We start from the raw sequence: 23842 nt of genomic DNA, 5'->3' as shown, positions 1-23842 counted from the left end.
AGGGCTCATACCTGGGTAAAGTGGGCTCAAGCCGTGCAATACACACCCATTATAATCTCATAAAATGATCATGGTCATTGATCAGGGATTGATAAAAAACTATATGACCTATCAAAACGTGGAATAATACGCCAATACACAAGACTTGTGTCTACTGTTTAAAGTTCAAATGAAGTCTCTAGGTGAAAGTATGCCTGAGCAGTAGACGTTTGTTAAACTCCAATGATTGTTCTTTTTCGCTCTTTTTTTTTCGCCCGTCCCATTGACTTCAATGCAAAATCTTGCGCAGTCGCGAAAAATTCGTAAACTCTTGAGAAAAGTAATAGCATACCGATCCCGATCAAGACGCACGTTTTGATGGCCCTAATAATCTTAGTCATGAAACCATCCCATCAGTCAATCCCACAGCAGCAGTAACATATTGGACTCTGCCAGATGACTCTTGGCTGATAAGTATTTTCTGCTGATAGTGATGTACTGTTGTTGGGAATGGTTTCTTGACTCACTTTTGATCCTTAATACCAACCAATCATGCAGTCTTAATATCACAACCTATCTAAGTGTTGACGTTCTAATGGCTACCTCCTTTCGGTCCATCATCCATCCATCAAGGGGCGCCCTTTGATTCATCTTTGCTTGTAGTGTGGATTGTCCACATCAGTCATTGTGGTAGAGCATGTTTTTAAAATCATAATATCTTTCTGACTCAAATGTTTGGAGTCTGTTTACCTCAGAGTACTAATGTTGCCAAACCATGACAGTTGACTGTTATGTGTAATAATGACATAACTCCCTGACAGCAACGATATGATTTGTTTCAACTAACAGTTTAAGGCCAAATATGATGTTATTTCTCTGGAGTCAGCATGTGTAAAATGAAATACAAAAACAAGGGTGGGAACACAGACATGAAGACACTAAGGGCTGTTAAAACTAGGGATGTAATTGGCTACAGTCGTCTTTGGACATTCAAATGTTTTTTTCTCTTTTGGCCTTCATCAGTTTTTTGGTGAGAGAGACAGAAACACGAGGATGATTAATAAATTGTGATCCTCGGCAAGAGCAGTGTGGGGAATATTTCTCAAGATTTTCCAGTGCACCTGGACCTGGATGACATGAATGTGCAGATACTGTCACTCAGAATTAAGGACTTTATATTGATTAAATTCAGCTTAGAAACATTGTTATTTCAAGGAAATTTCAATCAAACGCAACTGGACAAGAACTGATGAAGCCTCTTGGATGAGAGGTGAAACATCTTCTAAGCCAAATAATCAAGTCCAGTTGCGTTCGATTGAAATTTCCTTGAGATACAGTAACTATAGATGAATGAGAATATTCACAGGCCTTAGAAACATTTACTTTTTTTCCAAATAATTCAAACAACATTAACTCCATTAGTACACCAAAACCAACAGGGTTTGATTTTTAAATTCATGTCAGTAAAACAAAATACAATGAGAACTCATGGAAACATTACACTAAATACCATTCAGGAATCAGCATTACAGCATGATTATTTTAGAAAAAAATGACTGTACATGAAAAATCTGTGTTAATACATCAGATGCTTTTGGCTGCACAGAGCAGCCTTTTGAGGTGTTTAGAAATTTCCTTCATTTTTAGCCCATATATGAGTGGATTAAACAAAGGATGATACAAAACTATCTGTAGAGTCATTATTAAGCGTGCGGTTTTTGTAAAGTTGGATTCTACTCGAGCTATACTGACATCATATGCACTTAAAAAAGAACAACTTATTAAAACCAACAAATGAGGTAAACATGTCTCTGCAGCTTTTTTCCTGACCTCTCTACAGCTTCGATAGGAAATGAAGAGAATCTTTGTGTAGGTGAAAATTATGAACAGCATAGGGATTATTATTAGATCTAACAAAGTAATGACACCATATGTTGTAATTAAACTTGATCTTACACACTGAAGTCTGTAAATTGAATTGTTGCAAAAGATTCCCTTCAAAGTAAGGTTACACAGTCTAGTTTCAGCACTCACTATTGCTAGGACTGCAATGTGGCAGGCAGGTATAAGCCAAGATAAAACCAGGAAAATGACAATTGTTTCTTTTTTCATGATAGTTGTATATTGCAGAGGTTTACATATTGACACATATCTGTCATAGGCCATGGCTGACAACAGTAAGAACTCTGAACAGCCTAAAGAGTAAAATAAAAAAAACTGAAAGATGCAGGCTGAGTAAGATATGACCTGTTTTTCAGATAAAAAGTCAACCAAAAGCTTTGGGTAAATAACGGTGCTGTAAAGGATACTGTTCAAAAGCAAAGCTGCAATGAAAATGTACATCGGCTCATGAAGGTTTTTATGAACCATAATAAGATGCACAATGGTAGAATTACTGATGATTATTAGAGCATAAATTGTAAACATAATTAAAAAATAAACATATCTGTATTTATTAACCTCCACATACCCATCAAGAATTAAGTATGTAACATTAAACTCGTCTTCCATGAATGCGTGGTCAATCAAAGTGATCAGAAATGAAACATGCATTCAGGCATGTAACCAATGTGCATGATTTAAGTCTAACCATAACAATTAAGAGTTCTTAATTCATTCAGATACCTAACATTAAGTGCAATCGGTGAAAGCTAAAGAAAATGAAAATGAAAATGAACTGTTCAAATCTGTCTAAACTTTTTATTATGTTCCTTCAGCCTCCATGGATCTCATTAAACTAAACTAAAATAGATCGTAATGTGTAAGGAACTTAATCGAACCCTGGAGGCCTCAAGTCGCAGCAATGTTTGACCTCTCAGTGCATTGTTCTATTCTGAAAAGTGCTTCCGTTAAGACTTTTGCGGACATGTTGGGGTACAAGATGACAACCCATTTTTTTAGTTAGAAGGGACCTACAGGTGAAATTCTAGAGTGGTTGTCAAGCTGAAAAATTTTTTTGTGGGTTTTGGAAGCAATTTTAGGCAATTTTTCAGGTTTCCTGCTTAACACGACCTGCCCGCAATAAATGTCTAATATCTCCACAACTACAAGGACCACATACACAAACATGGTATCAAATGAAAGATTACACTCAGGAGGTGTCTGCAGAAGTGTCAGAATGAAAATCTATTTAACAGTGTAAGAGCAAAATGAGCTAGAACATGTAAAAATCAATCTCCGCCTAAAGAAAACCAGTTTTAAAGTGAATATCAGCTTGGAAACACAAGATACTAGCCCCAAATCTGTATCAATCAGTACCACAATCTAGGGGCATGAGTCATGCCAAGTTTAAAGCTTGTAGTTTGAGACAGTGCAACACTGCACACATTTTAGTACTTAAATGTCCAGGCGGAAATCTAGAATATTTATTTGACATTTCACTATAAATTCCTTCTAGATTCAACAGCTGTCTGACTTCCTCTAGAGTAAGTAACTACTAATGGTTTGTAGTAATAACTGTGCAACTTAGGGATGATTTTGACAAATAACATTGTTTAATAACCACATAATCACAACAGATTATTCATTGCAACATGGCAATTTCCAATAAACCCTGTTGGTACAACTATTATTTTTTCCCATCCAAACTGTCATCCTCCAAAAATAGCAGACAGCTGTGAGAAGGCACCTAGGGACCATGTCCATGTTCTCAGTCAGAGTCCTGGTCAGAGACAGAAGAGAAGAGTTTATAGTTTTTGTTACAATACATGCACCACACCAGAGAGCCTAATCTACAAGACAAAAATATACATGTGTATATAATATATCAGTGATGATTATGTTGGTACCTGAGTATTCTTGCACCAAGCTGCGCAGGCACACCCACATGCCCCACAGCAATATACTCCACTCCTTCAACATCGACACTGCCTGGTACTGCACTGACTTCCACTTTCCTTGCATCCACAGGTTGTCAGCTCCAAACATCTGGACTCTAGTTAAAAGCTGGGGAACCAGTACACCATCCTTTATGTGCCAACCACAACTAGTTGGTGAGGGCAACTAGTGCAACTAGTGCCTTTTTCCAAACCTTTGTTTGATAGTGGGCCCTCATGAGATGCAGAGTCAAGGCATCCTTTGTTGGTGGTAAAGTATCCACATTGGCTTTCACTTTCCGAAACAGGGAACAGTGAACATCATGGATTGAGTCACTGGTTGATTTCAGGTCATACAGTTTGCATACAAACTGTTCTGCCAAACACAGAGTAGCTGGACTTGGTAATTCATCCTCACCAAAGTTGTGGAGAAGATGTGGGCACTGCTGGAACACTTTCCGTGCAGTCTTTTTTCCTATTCCAGTGAATTGGCCAGTTGTATCACATCCAGTGATGGAATGAAATGCCAACAAACCATTGATGATCTCATTTGGCAGTTTAATATCATGAACTTTGATGTAGCGTGGTTTCTTGGCTGTTCCTGCTTTCATCCTAACTTCTGGCCTCAGTTGGTGTGCAAACACAAGAAGCAACACCAGTACATCTGTGTCTCTGCACTGAATGATGAGCCTCTGCTAGCCTTTCGCTGTTGCATCAACTGCATGTAGCAATATGCGGGTGTCTGCTTCTTCATGCGTAGCCTGAAGGTGGGAAACATCAAAATCCTGCTGGTCATGCCACTTTTTCAGGGTTGTCAAATCCTCCACTTATTACAATTTCCTGACCATAATGGTGCACATTCCTTTCAAGCTCATTTGATAGGAATTGGGTCAGATTGGCCTTGTTTTCATCCATTTCAATAAACTTATTCCAGTCAGCTGGTATCTTTACATCCCTACTGACAATGGTGCAAATCTTTTGTGGACCAGTGCTACGTTTTGCTCTTGTTCCAGCCTTTATGGAGTTCTGTTGGTACTGATCAAACACTAGATCCACTCTAGTGATGTTATGATATCCAGTCACGTTCTGCATGAAAATGTCAGCATAATCCCCAAAGGTTGATGCATTTAGGGGTTTTCCTGTTGCTCTGACTAAGGCCATCCCATCAATGATGGTGCAAGTGCTCACAATAGATGGACTCAGCTCTGTCCCCTTTGCACCAGCTTGTAGTATGGTGGCTAAGTCAGCTTTGTTTGTAGGTCGGAGGACTGAATTAGGGTTGTGCCGATTGGCAATCCAATCGTCTATCGGCGATTGGAAGGACGATCAGCGATGTTTTGTTTTCTTGCCGATTTTACACACACATACTCGCTACTTTTTTTTATTGATCCAATGCGCAATATGTTTGTTTTGTTTTAATGAAGCCGCTTCTCTGGCTGCTTCCAACAGATACTCTGTCAAATGACAGTGTTTCACCAATCAAATGCAGCCACTGGCGACGTCCAATCAGACGGAGCCAGGTAGTCATATGACCGCACACAAAATCTCTGTGGTAAACAGGGTGGCCACTCCGCCTCAAATTTGAGGAAACACGTTTAGCTGGTGTTGTGGCTGTGACTAGGCTGCCGACGTCAGCCCTGCCACAGCCCGACGAGGTGTTCACTGATATGCCACAAATAAATTCCGTCCGCCATGAATAGATTTTTCGGCTTTCGGCAACGCAATAGCGTTCCGTTCATTGATCATAGTGCTCTTTCTCCATTATTAGCCCTCACACACACACAGAGAGAGAGAGAAGCGCGCATGCATGACAGCATGACAGCAGGGCACGGTAAAACCTCCCTACCACTCTTTATGGATACAATGATGCGACGGAAAATATCCCTGTCAGGCTTCACACACTTGGGTTTTTCACGTTTTTTATCTGTGCTGTACAGATTTGAGAATGTTTTGGGGTTTCTCTTGGTTAGGCTTCTGTGAAAGTCTATACTCGTTGTGCTCAATCGTTTTTGCACCAACTCAGTGACGATTTTTTTCCCTGACTCTGCAGCATTCATAAGGTCTTTCATTATATCTTCGGAAGACACATCACCAGTTGTCAAAGACACCAACTCATGCATATTATCCAGCTGGAAGGCATGGTATCTCTGGAACTGGTCTTGAAGTTGAGTTGCATCATCATTATCTCTCCTTAGTCTTGATGGAAGGCAGTCTTTGTGGGTGTCTTTATCATCTCCTCCTTCATGTGTCAGTCCAAACAGTGATTTGGTATCCTGTGCTAAAGATGCTCGTTCATTGTAGCTGATGGACCAACGGTTTCTAGCTGACTCGTTTCGAGTGATGCCTACCAAACCTCCAGCAACCTTTCCAGTTTTGTTGATGTGCTCAAGACACAGATCAAAAGGCACCTCATTGAAGCTGTGATTGGTCTCCTTGGCTACAAAATCACCATCTAGGAAGCCCTGGTAGACCTGGGGTGCCGTCTGTGCCAGATGTTCCATGTCTGCTATGAATACAGCACCCCATCTTGTGTAATGGGTCTGATCATAAGCTGCAAACCAGGGCATCATGCGCTTGAAGGCTGACATGTACAGCTTCCAGTCACCACATCTCAGAGCCCGTGTGAATGCCAGGAGAATAGACACGAGATCCATGTATTGTTGCCAGAAAGTGAAGGTTGGTTTGTTTTCATTAGCCTTGTCAAACTCTGCAAGTAGACCCTGGACCTCTTCAACTTTTACCACAAGATCTTCATAGCGTGCTGCAGCTGCTTCAATTTCTCCACATCGTATGTGTTCCGAGACAGCATTTGCCAACTCAAAGCAAGTGTTGCCTATTGTGTGGTCATTGTCATCCATCCATTGTATAAATGTTGGCCACAATATTCTCCAAAGTGCTTCAAATGCAAGTTTGTGTGCACGGGCTACACGGTTCCATCCCTTTCCCTTCATGATGTTTTCAGCTGTGTTCTCTCCAAACACACCAATTTCCTCAAAAATGTCCCTCAGTCCAGAATCACCAAGATGCTGACCAATGACCTTTGAAAAATTCATCTGCACATGAAAGCCACCCAAGACAATGACTATATCCTCACAGTGTTTTTGGTGGTGCCACTGGAGCATTTTTGCTTTGCAGTAGAGCTGCTCATCAAAGGTTATGATCGTATACCTTTGGCCCAGTTTTGTAGTCATTTTGTGGCAGTTCTGTAAAACTGTCCAAAGTGTGTCGTAGTCATGTGCTGGAGAATTTATGATGGGCATCAATCCAGCTACTGTTTTTGGGTTATTTGATTTCGTCACAAGGTGGTTGAAGCCACTCCAAGATGGAACAACCTGATTGCCTGTGTTCTGTAGTCTGCAAATAATCCAGGCAGGATCTCGGCTCTTTGATTTATTAGTTATGTTTATGTTTATTTCTGTGTCAGCATCATACATTTCTGGTGAAATGGACGCATGAAATTTTGGTGGGGGCTTTTGTGATCCCATGTTAGCATCCCTAAGTTCAAACAGTCCTGGTGGAACTGAGACTGACTTTGATCTTTCAGATTTCAGCTTTATTTTTGAGATTTCTTCTGGAGGCTTACTTCGTCTGAAAGCAGCAGTCTGGGAGGCATGAAATGTTCCTTTCCCATCAAGGGTCTCCTCATTTATGTCTATGTTGTCATTTGCATACATGATGTATCCAGGGAGACTTGCATTGACAAAGTTCAATGGAACATATACTTCATCACTCTCAAAGTATCTCTTAAGGGCCTCATTTGCCATTGTAGTATCTGTTCTCAACACTGACTCATAACTTATACTGTGCCCAGCAGCATGAAGTAAGTGCACTAAATCCTTTGAGCGTGTAACTTGGTGTACAGTAACTCCAATACTGATGTGTTTTGGTGTTGGTTTCCGTCCACCAGATGCCAAGAAAACAATGTCTTGAGCAATGCTGAGTAGCTTTGTGTTAAATGTTTCTTCACTCTCGGTTTCTGGGTCACGATCACCAATGCAAAGGAGTCGTAACAACATGTACAGACTATCAGGCACAACATCTTCCACATGATGCTGATCTATCCCTCCAATAACATCATGTCTTTGGGACTCCCTGATATCTACCTTGATCTTTAGTGACACCCAATACAGCCAACTCAGTATCTGAGTGTCCTTGTAAGTTCCACAGCTAGCCATAGTCACCCATTGTCCATCATTTTTTTCATGTTAAAGAGAGCAGCCTCAGTAGTCATTTCAGGAAATATCATGATGGGATCATTTGGTTTTAGGGAATGCACAAATATTGCTTTTCCCTGAAGCAACTTGTCAATCTTAGTCTTGAAACGCTGAGGTTTGTATATTTCTGGATCTAAGTCAAAGTCTGCAAGAAGTTTACTGTATCTGTCCCAAACAGTTTTCAACGGGTATATTTGACCTCTGGCTTTCCCTGCTCCAAGCTCATCTGCCACATTGTGTAAACAGATGGAGTATGGATCATTTTCTCCTGATGAAGTGCCCTCATACTTCCTTAAGAATGCACTGAAACAGATAAGATGGTATTTGCCTTCTGCGGCGATCAAGTCATGGACTCCTGCAAGCCTTATTCGCAATTCTGAGTCTTGCTGAGCCAGATGAAGAATCTTGTCAGATGTACTCAAGACTTGGATGTTACGCAGTTTGTCCCCAGGCTTATCTTTTTGACAAAAAATACATTTTTCCCATGTGACTGCAGGTACTGAATGTCTTGTGGAGTGGGGACAGAAGTTGCTTGCAGGTTCCAATTGAGCACTTTCAAAGCTCTTCTTCAGACGAGCAATGAACGTGACATTGGTAAAAGCAGCATAGCATGTTTTGTGCCATTTTACCTTGTCGATTTCTGTGTCCAGAAATTCACAAATTCTGTCCAGAGTATCAGCATACTCCACATCTTTGTATTTTGCCCTTTCACTTGCTCTGAGTCTTATACAATTCATCCCATCCTCAGATGGTTTTCTTAGCTGTTTGTCTTTGCTGTATTTACCATGGTCATTTTGACAGATAAAACATTTTTGCCAATTTACATCACTTGCTTTTTGCCTCGTTTTGGATTCTAGGCTTACAGCTCCCTCTGGCTCCATGTTAGTTTATCTGAAATGCAAATAAAATATCACCTTGCATCTTGAGGAGAAAATAAAAACATGGATCACCACAATGTTATCTGACATAAGATGAGTTGGCTTGCTGACAGGCTGGCTGTGCAGCAAATAAATTATCAACATATACCCGGAGTACACCGTCATTCACATTCGTAGCTTAGCTTTGAAGTTTAGCTAGTTGGGAAAAAGCCTACCTTTTTCTGCCAACATTTGGTGGTAGAAGTAGCAGAAGATTGTTTTGTTTGTAGACAAATAAAATATTATCTGAAATAAATCACTCTGTTCAGACTGTTGACAACTGCTGCGATCATCTTCATGGGTGAGTGTTGTTTCATGCCTCATTCCACAGCTGTGCTAACAAAACATCGCCCCCTATGGTGCAATACTCCTTTGGTATATTGATAATTGTTTTCTAAAGATCATGTTTGCACATTAATTGGATTATATTGCAAATTTGCTCAAAATTACAAGAGGAAGTTCAAAGAATAAGGAAGCACTTTGGGGGAAAAAGTCCGATTTTACCACCTTTAGAAAACAGTCATGAAATGAACAAAAAAATCATTTCCTGAGCTGACAACCTGGCTAGAATACATGTTGAGGGGTCAATTATTGACACTGGATAGGTTGTCAGCTTGTACTCTGAGGTGTCCACATAAGTTACAATATCAGTTTTGGCCCCCTGACTATTATCCTAAAAGGTCTTTAATGGGGCATCATCCATCCATCTATCAAGGGGCGCCCTTTGATTCATCTTTGCTTGTAGTGTGAATTGTCCACATCAGTCGTTGTGGTCAGACACATTTTTAAAATCATAATCTGTGGTTAAACCTTCATTTGTGTGACTCAGATGTTGTCTGTTTACCTCTGAGTGCTAATGTTGCAAAACCATGATTGTTGATTGTCTATGAATAAAAAGGATATAACTTCCTGACAGCAACCATATGATTAGTTTCAACTGACAGTTTACAGCCAAATGTGATGAATTTTCTCTGAAGTCAGCATGTAGAAAATCAAAGACAAAAATAGGGAACAATAAACACCACTGATAATCAACATGTTGGTGCTTTAAAGAGTGAAGTCCAAAATAATGTCTGGAACACAGACATGGAGACACCAGGGGCTGTTAAAACTAAGATTGTAATTGGCTACAGTCTTTATTCTAATGTTTTTGTCTCTTTTGACCTTCATCAGTTTTTTGTTGAGAGAGACAGACACATGATGATGATGAATGAGGAATAAATTGTGATCCTCAGCAAGAGCAGTGTCGAGAATATTCCTCATGACTTTCCAGTGCACCTGGACCTTGGTCACATAAATGTGCAAATACCATGATTAAGAAAAAAGGACTTAATATTGTTAAAATGTAGCTTAAAAACATTGAATTCTTCACCATATAATTCAAGCAACAACTCCACCAGTACACCAAAAACCACCAGGGTTTATTTTTTAAATTCATGTCAGTAAAATAAAATACAATGAGAACTCATGGAAACATTACACTAAAAACCATTCAGGAATCAGCGTTACGGCATGATTACTTTAGAAAGTGACTGTACATGAGAAATCTTTGTTAATACATCAGATGCTTTTGGCTGCACAGAGCAGCTTTTTGAGGTGTTTAGAAATTTCCTTCATTTTTAGCCCATATATGAGTGGATTAAACAAAGGATGATACACTATCAGTAGAGCCATTATTAAGCGTGCAGTTTTTGGAAAGTTGGATTCTACTCGAGCTATACTGACATCATATGCACTTAAAAAAGAACAACTTATTAAAACCAACAAATGAGGTAAACACGTCTCTGCAGCTTTTTTCCTGACCTCTCTACAGCTTCGGTAGGAAATGATGAGAATCTTTGTGTAGGTGAAAATTATGAACAGCATAGGGATTATTATTAGATCTAACAAAACAATGACACCATATGTTGTAATTAAACTTGATCTTACACACTGAAGTCTGTAAATTGAATTGTTGCAAAAGATTCCCTTCAAAGTAAGGTTACACAGTCTACTTGCAGCACTCACTATTGCAGGGACTGCAATGTGGCAGGGAGGTACAAGCCAAGATAAAACCAGGAAAATAACAATTGTTTCTTTTTTCATGATAGTTGCATATTGCAGAGGTTTACATATAGACACATATCTGTCATAGGACATGGCTGACAACAGTAAGAATTCTGAACAGCCTAAAGAGTAAAATACAAAAAACTGAAAGATGCAGGCTGAGTAAGATATGACCTGCTTTTCAGATAAAAAGTCAACCAAAAGCTTTGGGTAAATAACGGTGCTCTTAAGGACACTGTTCAAAAGCAAAGCTGCAATGAAAATGTACATCGGCTCATGAAGGTTTTTATGAACCATAATAAGATGCACGATGGTAGAATTACTGCAGATTATTAGAGCATATATTGTAAACATAATCAAAAAATAAACATATCTGTATTTATTAACCTCCACATACCCATCAAGAATTAGGTATGTAACATTAAACTCGTCTTCCATGAATGCGTGGTCAATCAAAGTGATCAGAAATGAAACATGCATTCAGTCATGTAACCAGCATACATGATTTAAAAGATAAGTCCAACCATAACAATTTGGAATTCTTCATTCATTCAGATACCTAACATTAAAGTGCAACCGTTGAAAGCTCATCTTCAGAAAATGAAAATGAACTGTTCAAATCTGTCTAAACTTTTTATTATGTTCCTTCAGCCTCCATGGATCTCATTAAACTCAACTAAAATAGATCGTAATGTGTAAGGAACTTAATCGAACCCTGGAGGCCTCAAGTCGCAGCAATGTTTGACCTCTCAGTGCTTTCTTCTACACAGTTACGCAGCTGCTTGGGTCTGCACTGTTGACTTCTTTTTTATTTATTTTTTTGAATATATGTTTATCGCTTTTCAAAATTTAAGAAAGACATGGGACAAACAGAGGAAACAAACAAAATGAAAACAGAACAAGACCCTCCCCCTACCTCAAAACAAACAAGTAAACCATGAACAGAATCAGCTCATCTCTTAAGAAAATAATAAAGGCCACAGTCAATACAATAAACTAAACATATTTAAAGAGAACTGTACAAAATGAAAAGTAAAATAAGAAGTACACATAGCAAGGTGTTTCACATTAACACATTAGTCCTTTCTTTGAAGTAATTGCAGAACAGGGTCCCACATTATTTTAAACATTACTTCTCTGTCTTCATTACAAAGTCTCAGTCTCTCCAGGTGAAGCATGTTCGCCATTTCCCTTAGCCACAAATCGTATGTGGGTGCAGTGTCTGCCTTCCATGTCCGGAGGATTAATTTTTTTGCAATCACAGTTCCAAATAGAATAGCCTTTTTCTGATATTTGTTGGCAGAAGACAAAGGGGTAGTTGCCCCGAGAATGGCTACTAATGGATCAGGCTCCCAACATTTACCATAAGCCATAGAGAAGCAATGAAAAATACTTTTCCAGTATGTGTACAGTTTACTGCATAACCAAGAAGAATGTACTAAATTAATTACCAGTCGCAGACTTGCATCTGTTGCAAATGGGTGAAAGATCAGGAAAGAAACTGTGCAGTTTTTCTCTAGAATAATAAAGTCTATGTAATGTCTTAAACTGCATAAGGCAATACCTGACATTCACAGAACAGTCATGTATACTTTTCAGACATTCATCCCATACTTTTTCTTCCAATTCTACATTCAGCTCATCTTTCCAAGCCTGCCGAATACTTGCTGTGTTTAATGAAGTTTTATTTTGCAAAATCTGGTAAAAGAACGAAACTGCCCCTTTAGCAGCAGGGTCAAATTTGTTTATTGCCTCAAGGACCCCATGCTCTACCAGAGTTTCAAAGTTGGGCAAGTGCGTCCTGACATAATTTCGGATTCGAATGAATCGAAAAAGGCCAGATTTAGGAATGTCGTATTTAGCTACAAGTTGTAGGTATGATCCAAAAATGCCATAAATGTATAAATCACCTATGTTGCAAATGCCTTTCTGTTTCCAGAGGAGGAAAACGCTATCAGTAAGACCTGGCAAAAAAGAATGGTTTTTACATATTGGAGTGTCTAAGTAGGTCTTTGGAGGCTCAATGTAGTGTTTTATCTGCTTCCAGATTCTTATGGTGCTACCAATTACAAAACTGTTATTAAAGTATGCCTTTTTTACAGCAGTGGGACTGTTAAGAAGAGCGGATAATGAAGTTTTTTTGCAAAGCATTCTTTCTGTACACAACCACACAGGGCAGGAGTCTGCCACAGAAGGAGGGCCCTTTTTCCACCATGAAAGAATGGCTAAATTATGTGCAGCCAAATAATATAACTTAAAGTTTGGTAAAGCAAAACCTCCCATATCCTTTGGCTTTGATAGGTGTTTTTTAGAGATTGTAACAGTTTTATAACTCCAAATGAAAGGTATAATAATCGAGTCTAACTGTTTGAAGTATGATAGCGCAATAAAACATGGAATGGACTGGAAAAGATGGAGAAAGCGGGGCAATATGATCATCTTAATTGCATTCATCTTCCAAACCATGGATATTGGGAGGGTTTTCCAAAACTCGATATTGGTTTTGAGTTGCTCAATTTTGCTTTGCCAGTTTAATCGAAGGAGCTCATTTTGGTTTTTGGTGACAGTCACACCTAAATATTTAAAAGCTTTGTAGGATTTCTTAAATGGAATGGATTGTAAATATTCCTTATTAACTGCTTCAGAGACTGGCATAAGTTCACTTTTCTCCCAATTGATGGAAAATCCTGAGAGATTGCCAAATTTATTAATGAGAGCCAGGAGAGGAGGTATTGATACTTGCGGTTGGGAAATAGGCTATACAGGAGAATGTCATCCGCATATAGCGAAAGATAGTGTTTATAGCCAAACATGTTAATGGGGATATTAAAGGGCTCTGTCTGATACTAGCAGCGAGCGGTTCGATGATAATCGCAAACAAAAAGGGGGAGAGGGGGCAACATTGACGGGTCCCTCTGTGTATTGCAAATGGAGGGGAGGTATTCTGATTAGTAATAACTGTTGCAGTCGGTCGTGAATAAATTATTTCAATCCATTTCATGAAGGAGGGTCCAAATCCAAACTTTTTAAGCACAGACATCATGTAGGGCCACTCTACTTGATCGAACGCACGCTGTGCATCTAGTGAACTAACGACCGCCTCTTCTGGATGTTTGGCGTACAATATGTTGAAAAGTCGGCGTAGATTGCCGTTGTGTTTACTAAAAGCAGGTATCTTATTGGTGTAGCGCTATCTCGTGATGGCCGTGCCTCCACTGCAAACCAAAATCTCATTACGCTCAGAAGGAACTAGTGCCGAATTACGGTCCCAATCACGGGACTCTTGCGGGGTTATGAGCTACAAACTCCCGCTGATTAGCTGAGCATGAATCTATCTTTTTTATTAAATAAAGATCGTGTAGTCCCCGGATGTCGGAGCGGGATGAAACAAGAACAGGGTTCACCTTATGGCCTAAATGAGGAATAAATTGTGATCCTCAGCAAGAGCAGTGTCAAGAATATTCCTCAAGATTTTCCAGTGCACGTGGACCTTGGTCACATAAATGTGCAGATACCATCATTAAGAAAAAAGGACTTAATATTGACAAAATTCAGCTTAAAAACATTGATTTCTTTACTATATAATTCAAACAACAACTCCACCAGTACACCAAAAACCACCAGGGTTTAATTTTTAAATTTATGTCAGTAAAACAAAATACAATGAGAACTCATGGAAACATTACACTAAATACCATTCAGGAATCAGCATTACAGCATGATTATTTTAGAAAAAAAATGACTGTACATGAGAAATCTGTGTTAATACATCAGATGCTTTTGGCTGCACAGAGCAGCCTTTTGAGGTGTTTAGAAATTTCCTTCATTTTTAGCCCATATATGAGTGGATTAAACAAAGGATGATACAAAACTATCTGTAGAGTCATTATTAAGCGTGCAGTTTTTGGAAATTTGGATTCCACTCGAGCTATACTGACATCATATGCACTTAAAAAAGAAAAACTTATTAAAACCAACAAATGAGGTAAACATGTCTCTGCAGCTTTTTTCCTGACCTCTCTACAGCTTCGATAGGAAATGAAGAGAATCTTTGTGTAGGTGAAAATTATAAACAGCATAGGGATTATTACCAAATCTAACAAAGCAATTACACCATATGTTGTAATTAAACTTGATCTTACACACTGAAGTCTGTAAATTGAATTGTTGCAAAATATTCCCTTCAAAGTAAGGTTACACAGTCTAGTTTCAGCACTCACTATTCCCGGGCCGCCCAGGGCCTTTCTGTGTGGAGTTTGCATGTTCTCCCCGTGTCTGCGTGGGTTTCCTCCGGGTGCTCCGGTTTCCCCCACCACTAAAAACATGTCGGCTAGGTTAATCCTCCAGTCAGTGCCCCTGACCAAAGGCACTGGCTCATAATCTGGAGTTGGTCCCCGGGCGCTGCACCGCGGCTGCCCACTGCTCCTCAGGGATGGGTTAAATGCAGAGAAAGAATTTCACTGTACTAGCTGTATATGTGACTAATAAAGTACCTTTCTCTTTCTTCTATTGCAGGGACTGCAATGTGGCAGGCAGGTACAAGCCAAGATAAAACCAGGAAAATAACAATTGTTTTTTTTTTCATGATAGTTGTATATTGCAGAGGTTTACATATTGACACATATCTGTCATAGGCCATGGCTGATAACAGTAAGAATTCTGAACTGCCTAAAAAGTAAAATACAAAAAACTGAAAAATGCAGGCTGAGTAAGATATGACCTGTTTTTCAGATAAAAAGTCAACCAAAAGCTTTGGGTAAATAACAGTGCTGTAAAGGACACAGTTCAAGAGCAAAGCTGCAATGAAAATGTACATCGGCTCATGAAGGTTTTTATGAACCATAATAAGATACACAATGGTAGAATTACTGATGATTATTAGAGCATAAATTGTAAACATAATCAAAAAATAAACATATCTGTATTTATTAACCTCCACATACCCATCAAGAATTAGGTATGTAACATTAAAATTGTCTTCCATGAATGCGTGGTCAATCAAAGTGATCAGAAATGAAAAATGCATTCAGGCATGTAACCAACATACATGATTTAAAAGATAAGTCCAACCATAACAATTTGGAATTTTTCATTCATTTAGATACCTGGCATTAAAATGCACGTGGTGAAAGCTCATCTCAGAAAACAAAAATGAAAATGAACTGTTAAAATCTGTCTAAACCTTTTATTATATTCCTTCAGCCTCCATGGATCTCATTAAACTAAACTAAAGTAGATTCTAATGTGTAAAGAACGTTTTCAAATCCTTGAGGCCTGAAGTCACAGCACTGTTTGACCTCTTAACGCTCTTTTATACAACATTATGCAGTTGTTTGGGTCTGCACTGTTGACTTCTACAGTTGGTGTCATCAAGAGTGTGATGGTCGTATCCTACAGGACCCCTTCCCACAGCTGCTATAACAGATCAATTGGACATGGAGAAACAATTAAATAATTCATATCTAAGTCTAAGTCTAAGTCTTAAAATATTATACTTTAGGACAATAATAACAACACGCAAGTAAAAGAAAAACTTCAGGCACTTTTAGGTGGAGCAGCAGAAAGTTCCTTTGTTAAAAAGCTTTTATTCAAACACAGCTACTCACTGAGCGGTTTTGACCTAAAAGGTCTTTACTGGGGTAGAAGAGGAGGCCAAACTTCAAAACAATGAATTACAAACTTAGAATAGCTGTTACTCAGTCTTAATTAAATGGAGCCAGGTGGCCATGTGAATCCTTCACTCTGTTCAGTGATTAAGAAATATTATACATTAACCAAAAAAAGGATAATCATCGATCATTTCACAAGTACTGATCTTTTTCACAAGTAATTGGAACTTCTTTCTGTTTTTTTTTTAAATGATATGTTTTATATTTTTACATGATATAAATTATATATTTGCTGTATGTACACTACAGGCCAAACATTTGGAAGCAACTTAAAATTTGTGTTCACAATGCCTTTCTTAAAAGGTTCTATGGATTTTGGGAAGTATTTACTGCATGATCAGATTTTGCTGTCATTGATTTGCAGCATTTTCCTCAATTTACCTTTAGGTATATGTTTATACTTTGTTCATCTGATAAACTACCACAGAAATGGCTGGGAAGAAACAGCTAAGTAAAGAAACAAGTGTACAGATTTGTACATTGAGGAAACAAGAATACACTGAAAGAGAAATTGCAAAACGCCTAATGGTGTCCAACAAAGGAGTTCACTACACCCTGAATAATCTGGAAGTCATGATGATAGAGGAAAGTCAGAAAAAGAAGAGGAAGGTATTCTATGAAAAATTGTTTGGTCCCCTCAGTGTCCAGACTTCTCTCCAATTGAGCTTGTGTTGTACGAATTTGATCGATCAGTCAGAAAAGTACATCTCACAAAAACGCAGTCTCTCATTGATGAACTTAAGAAAGCTTGGAATGCAATTCCTGGCACATAAAAAACTTGTGGAACAAATGCCTCAATTATGCCATGCTGTTGTTAAAGTCAGAGGCGGTTACTTTGAAGAAAGCAAAATCTAAGACAGAAAAATCCAAATACCTGATAGTTTCAGGTAACATTTATTCTGATGTGACTGATGTGACTCTTTCTATAATAATCATGTTTATTTTGTTGCAAAGTATACCAATTAAACTACGATCTTTTTTGTACAAAGTTGATCTTGCTTCCAAACTTCTGGCCTGTAGTGAAGCAGGCTACAGTAGTATCCCCATTGTGCTCATTTAAAATAACAAAAGAAATTCAGATTGATGTCATTTTTGATGGCGACCTGACAGGTTGTTGAAGATGTTTACATGTGATATCATTTTCCAACATGATTCCACTATGAACATTCATGACATTAAGCTAGTCGGCTGACATCACTCACACGTTGTGAGCACAATTCACCCTCATGCATCTCTGCTCTGTGAGCACGGAGCTGTAACTATCTATGCACTGGCAAAGTTATGTTACTATGATTAATATATTGTACTACATTCAGACAGTGGCATTGTGTAAGATCTTTTCCAAAAGAATAAAAGACAAAAAGTCATAGGCTTCAGTCATGTGCAGCATGTTATAGTTATTGTAGATCAGTCATGATGAGTAATAACTAACTGAAACATATGCATACTGTATAACTGATGTGTTCAATATATTGATAAGTCAATTCATGATTCAGTTATTGTTTCCATGGGAAATAATATTTATTTATTTTTATCATCAATAATATTATTACAGACAAATGGCTGTACATAAGCACCACTGACACTAATATTCACATAAACTCATTTTTAATACATCAGATAACTTTGGTTTGACAGAACAGTCTCTTCAAGTGTTTTGAGATTTCTGTCATTTTTAGTCCATATATAATTGGATTAAAGAGAGGATGATACAGAATCGACAGTAAAGTCATAATAAATCGGACAGTTTTTGGAAAATCAGACAGAACTCTGATTATGATAACATCATACGCACACAAACAGGAGAAGCTGATTAAAACCAGCAGGTGAGGTAAACAGGTCTGTGCAGCTTTCTTCCTCACAGTTTTACTGCTTCTGTAGCAGATGATCAGTATCCTGGTGTATGTGAACAGGATGAAGAGCAGAGGGAATAGTGCAATATTTGCCAGGGCAAAAATACCAAATATTGATCGTGTTCTTGAACTCACACAGTGGAGATTATAAATTGCATTGTTACAAAACATCCCACTCAAAGTGAAATGACAGAGTTTCATATCAACACTCAGTATAGCTGGCACTGCAATCTGACAAGCAGGAATAAGCCAAGCTAAACCCAGGAAAATACTCACTGTTATTTTTCTCATGATAGTTGCATATTGCAGAGGTTTACATATAGACACATACCTGTCATAGGCCATGGCTGACAACAGTAAGAACTCTGAACCACTTAAAGAGTAAAATAAAAAAAACTGAAAGAGACAAGCTGAATAAGAAATTATCTGTTTTTCTGACAAAAAGTCAATCAGCAGCTTTGGGTAGATGTTGGTGCTGAAAAGAACAGAGTTGATTAACAAAGCTGCGATGAAAATATACATGGGCTCATGGAGGTTTCTGCGACTCCAGATCAGACACACAATGGTGAAATTACAGCAGATTATTAGAATATAAACTGTAAACATGATTAAAAAATAAAGATATCTGTATTTCTGCACTTCCACATGCCCACCAAGAGTTATATATGTTACATTCTGTTCGTCATCCATTAATGCTTTCCTGATAAAAACAGTAATGGTAATTAATATCAAGTGAAAGAACAGACAGATTCATTCATCAGCACATGAGTGAAAATAAAAAATCTTGTTGTCTCACAGTATCATAAACATCCAGCCTGTTCCTCATTTATCCACCTGAGCTTCTGATACACCTGGTGATTGTTCAGAAAGTGACTGTTCAAGTTTGTATAAAGTTTTCATATTATTGCCTCAGCCTCCATGGATCTCATTAAACTTTCTACTAAAATAGATTCTAATGTGTAAGGACTTCATCAAACCCTGGAGGGCTGAAGTCACAGCACTGTTTGACCTCTTTAACTCAGATGTGTGCTTCATGATACAATATTACTCAATGTGACATTAAAGGCTGGCATGTGGAATTACAAAAACACTGATATTTTACATCTGAATAATCTGCTGTATTTTCAGCATTGTTTACCTTATTTGTATTCATAGAAGTGCTGGGTATTGGTACTTGTTTTAATCAAGATCAGGGGTCGGCAACCTAAATTTCTCACCGCTACAAGCTCACAAGTCAGTTATTTTTGTTTTTTGGGGGGGGCTTTCTTTTGAAAGGACAGCTGGAGAGAGACAGGGAGGGCGAGAGAGTGAGAGGGGGGATTGACACGCAGCAAAGGGTCCGCCGGGTGGAATCGAACCCAGGGTCGCTGCGGCGGGGCATGCAAGACGCTTACGGCTCGGCGTATTTAATCAGAGATTCAGTCAAGCATTTCAGTGATGGTGAGCGGCCTGATGCTGCGTCATTAATGCTGCACTGTTACCGTTACTGTACCGACGAGCTACGTGTTCCTTTTTAATCTTCTCTCCCTCGGCCTCACGTTCTCTCACCAGCTGTTCTGTTACCAATGAACCTGGCGATGGTGCTGCAACCCAACTACACAGCTGTTAAATGATTGGCTGTTTGTCTGTCACTCACAGTGTCCAGGGATTGTCCAGGTCTGTGAAATGTTGTGACTGATATGATAGATTTGTAATCTCTGACCAAGCAAGTCAGAGCAAGAGTCTGTCGCTCGAGATGAGAAATCCCAACTCTCTGGCCGTCAGTCGTTTGTCACTCAGCGCTGATTGGCCTCCGCAATCTCTGCGTAACTATGACGACTACTGAAATCATGGAAACGTAATACATCTCCGCCGGAGCAAAACCGGCTTGACGTTGCACGGCGCTGGTGGGACTTCCACAACAGGTCAACATGTCAGCCGTGCTGGACCAATACAAACGGGAAGAAAAGAGCGACTCTGAGCGAGGTGAAATTCACTGGAATCGCTTGAATGACGTCATCAGAGCGATCTGTTGAATTGCCAAAGTGACGAGCGACTGCAGCTGAGTGACAGAGTGTTTTTTTTTTTGGAGCGACACAAGCAACAGTGACAAAAATAAAAGGTCCGGTGTGAACGCACCTTTACTTTGGTGTTTAATTTTTATTTTAGTATATTTTTTGGCGTTTTTGCCTTTATTTGATAGCGCATAGTGAGATAGACAGGAAAGGGGGAGGCAGAGAGAGGGGGAATGACATGCAGGAAGGGTCTGCCCGACGCGGGACTCGAACCGGGGATGCCTGCGTTGAAGACTGTAGCCTCCACATGGGGCGGCCGCCTCAACCACTGCGCCACGCACCGCCCCCTTTGGTGTTTAATTAAAGTTAGGTAATCTTACACAGGTGTCTGTCTCCATGTGGACAAAGCTCTTTCCTGAACTACCTGGAATGAACAGCAGAGGGTGCATGAACAGCCTCTGATAACATGAGATTATTGAATATATTGGAATATATTCTGATACCCAATGGCAAAAAGAAATTATTAGAACTATAGCCAGAGACACACAGCAGGAAAGGAGCAACCTTTCTACATATTTCACACATCTATGCATGTCATCAATACATTGGTGGGAGAAAGTCCCTATGTTGCAAGTCCAAGTAGAGTCTCAAGTCCCAAGTCAAGTCCAAGTCCTAAGTAAGTCATGACCACGCCTCAATTGTTAAGTTGTTTATATTTTATTGTTAATGTTCTGCCACTTCTCTTCACTTCATCTTTTCTCTTCTTGTTTTACCAACCATGTTAAGTTTTTTCACACATAATATGTTTATTTTCCCCTTTTCTATTGATCTTTTGGATCAAATATCATGTTGCCTTTGCACCCATCCAGCTCTTCTCCCAAACTCTCCATGGTGGAATGATTACAATACAAACTTCAATTGAAATACTGCAGTTTGTGCGTACTGTCATTTATGATATTACTCTCAGTAGAGCCCCCGCAAAACGCGCAACTTCCAAATATGCAATTTAGTACTCTTTATTGGGGATCTTAGTAGGACAGGCCCTTTGAGTCTCAGCCTGCATTCACAAAACATATCAAGTGCAGTGCATTGATTTGTCATCAAACTGTTCAAACTGAAAGATTCAGTCAGTTTTGTTTCTCCAATGAAACTACACCGTAGCCTGGTCGCAAAATGCTCACACTAAATACCCTCCAGTATACAAACAAATGGCTGCTCATTTAAATCAACATCACATAGCTTTGTTTTGACAGAACAACCTCTTCAGGTGTTTAGAGATTTCTTTCATTTTCAGTCCATATATAATTGGATTGAAGAGAGGATGATAGAGAATTATTTGTAATGTCATTATAAAACGAGCAGTTTTTGGAAAATCTGAGCCCAGTCGTACTATAATCACATCATACGCACACAAACAGGAAAAGCTTATTAATACCAGCAGGTGAGGTAGACAGGTCTCAGCTGCTTTTTTCCTCACTTCTCTGGTGCTTCTATATGTTATCAGGAATATTCTGGTATATGTGAACAGGATGAAGAGGATGGGGCAAAGTGCTGCAACTACCAGGAAAATACTACCAAATATAGATTGTGCTCTTGGCCTCACACAGTAGAGACCGTACATTGTGTTATTGCAGAGAATTCCATTAACAGTTGATCTACAGCGTTTGGTAGGAGCTGTCAGCACAACTGGAACAACAGTATGACAACAAGGTAGAAGCCAAGCTAAACCCAGAATAATACAAACTGTGTTTTTACTCATGATAGTTGCATACTGCAGAGGTTTACATATAGACACATACCTGTCATAGGCCATGGCTGACAACAGTAAGAACTCTGCACCAGCCAGAGAGTAAACTATAAAAAACTGCAGGAGACAGGTTGGAAATGAAATTATCTGTTTTTCAGATAAAAAGTCAATCAGCAGCTTCGGGTGGATATTTGTGCTGAAAAGAACAGAGTTGATTAACAAGGCTGCGATGAAAATGTACATGGGCTCATGAAGGTTTCTGTGAATCCAAATCAGACACACAATGGTGGAGTTAAACAAGATTATTAGAATATATGCAACAAAAATTATGCAAAAATACATATACCTGTTCTTTTCAATGTCAACGTGCCCACCAAATGTAATATAGGTCACATTAAATTCACCATCCATTAATATAGCCTATTTTCATTAATGAAAAATAATAAACGTTGCAAAATAGAACAGGACAATCAAGGAAAAACCATGTAAATGAGTGGAATCAGGATTGACCTCAGGTTCACAGTATTACAAACATCCAGCCTGTTCCTCTTTTATCCATCTGACCTGTAAATGCACTTGATGATTGTTCATCTCCAACATCCAGAGAGTGCACTGTTAAAAGTCCGTAGAAAGTTTTTATAATATTGCCTCAGCCTCCATGGATCTCATTAAACTTTCTACTAAAATAGATTCTCACCTGTAATGGCTTCATCAAACCATAGAGGCCTGAAGTCACAGGACTGTTTGACCTTCATTATACAACATTACTCAATATGACATAAAACCTATAGTGCATAACTTCTGTCGACCCCTAAAGGAATTTTATATAATTACAAAAACACTATTGGTGCTTCCACTTTATGTCTGGTAGTATATGCTGCAGTCACACACATACACGAAACTACCATGGCGTCCCATGATTTGTTGGTGTACACAACCAGCAATGTTCCCTCTAATTTTCAAAACTCCTGAGCAGAAATTCAACTCCCCTGATGACCTGCTTGAGCGACTGTGAGCGACAGCTCAAGCATAGTACGTCCACATGCTGGTGATATGGCCTCACCTCTCCAACTCCAAATATCATGATTAATGTATATATATATTAGGGCCTGGACTTTAACGCGTTAATTACGATTAATTAACTACACAAAAATTAACGCTTTAAAAAAATTAACGCATTTTAATCGCACTAATTTTTGCACCGCGGAACGTTTCTCACTGGATGAGTTTCAGGGGTACCGATTATACTGGCGCACCAACTACCGTCAGAGAACTGACTTCAGACCAACATGCTTCAGACCAGCTTCAGACCAGCTTCAGACAACAATGAAGAAAGAAGCAGATGAGACCGCTTTGGTTGGCCCCGTGGATGGGAAATGTTGTTTTAAAAAGCGGGCGAATGGCAGCGTAGACAAGAGCACGGTTGTGTGCAAATTATGCAAGAAGGAGTTTGCGTATCACCGCAGCATATCAAGCCTCAGATATCACCTAAATGCTAAGCATATAGCAGCTAGCGTTAGCATGGGAGCTAGCGTGGACGTTAGCCCGACTCCGAGTACAAGGACCCAGACCCAACCCACACTCAGCCAGATGACTGGTTTCAGGACC

The 23842-nt window shown here is 39.1% G+C and overlaps 3 protein-coding genes and 3 pseudogenes across 3 annotated transcripts in view; 1 reads left to right on the top strand and 5 right to left on the bottom strand.

The window, feature by feature from the left end:
• LOC146965605 (MAGUK p55 subfamily member 4-like) overlaps positions 1 to 23842 on the top strand; it is a 245620-nt gene that overhangs the window by 110113 nt on the left and 111665 nt on the right. The window lies entirely within an intron of this gene.
• Positions 1564 to 2330, bottom strand: LOC146965626 (olfactory receptor 4Q2-like; annotated as a pseudogene).
• Positions 10486 to 11249, bottom strand: LOC146965625 (olfactory receptor 4Q2-like; annotated as a pseudogene).
• LOC146965624 (olfactory receptor 4Q2-like) lies at positions 14731 to 15795 on the bottom strand (annotated as a pseudogene).
• Positions 18257 to 19183, bottom strand: LOC146965623 (olfactory receptor 11A1-like). The gene has a single exon (XM_085764548.1). The coding sequence runs from the start codon at positions 19181 to 19183 to the stop codon at positions 18257 to 18259; it is 927 nt and encodes a 308-aa protein (XP_085620674.1).
• Positions 21719 to 22645, bottom strand: LOC146965622 (olfactory receptor 4B13-like). The gene has a single exon (XM_085765020.1). The coding sequence runs from the start codon at positions 22643 to 22645 to the stop codon at positions 21719 to 21721; it is 927 nt and encodes a 308-aa protein (XP_085621146.1).

This window comes from Trachurus japonicus, chromosome 21 (genome assembly GCF_045865225.1).
Source record: "Trachurus japonicus isolate A0001 chromosome 21, Traja_1.0".
Classification (NCBI taxonomy): Eukaryota; Metazoa; Chordata; class Actinopteri; order Carangiformes; family Carangidae; genus Trachurus; species Trachurus japonicus.
Note: the sequence above shows the minus strand (reverse complement) of the source record. Positions and strands in the feature narration are given on the sequence as shown.

Excerpts from the sequence above, each read along its gene's own strand:
- LOC146965623 (XM_085764548.1), bottom strand. The coding sequence starts at position 19,183 with ATGGATGACGAACAGAATGTAACATATATAACTCTTGGTGGGCATGTG.
- LOC146965622 (XM_085765020.1), bottom strand. The coding sequence starts at position 22,645 with ATGGATGGTGAATTTAATGTGACCTATATTACATTTGGTGGGCACGTT.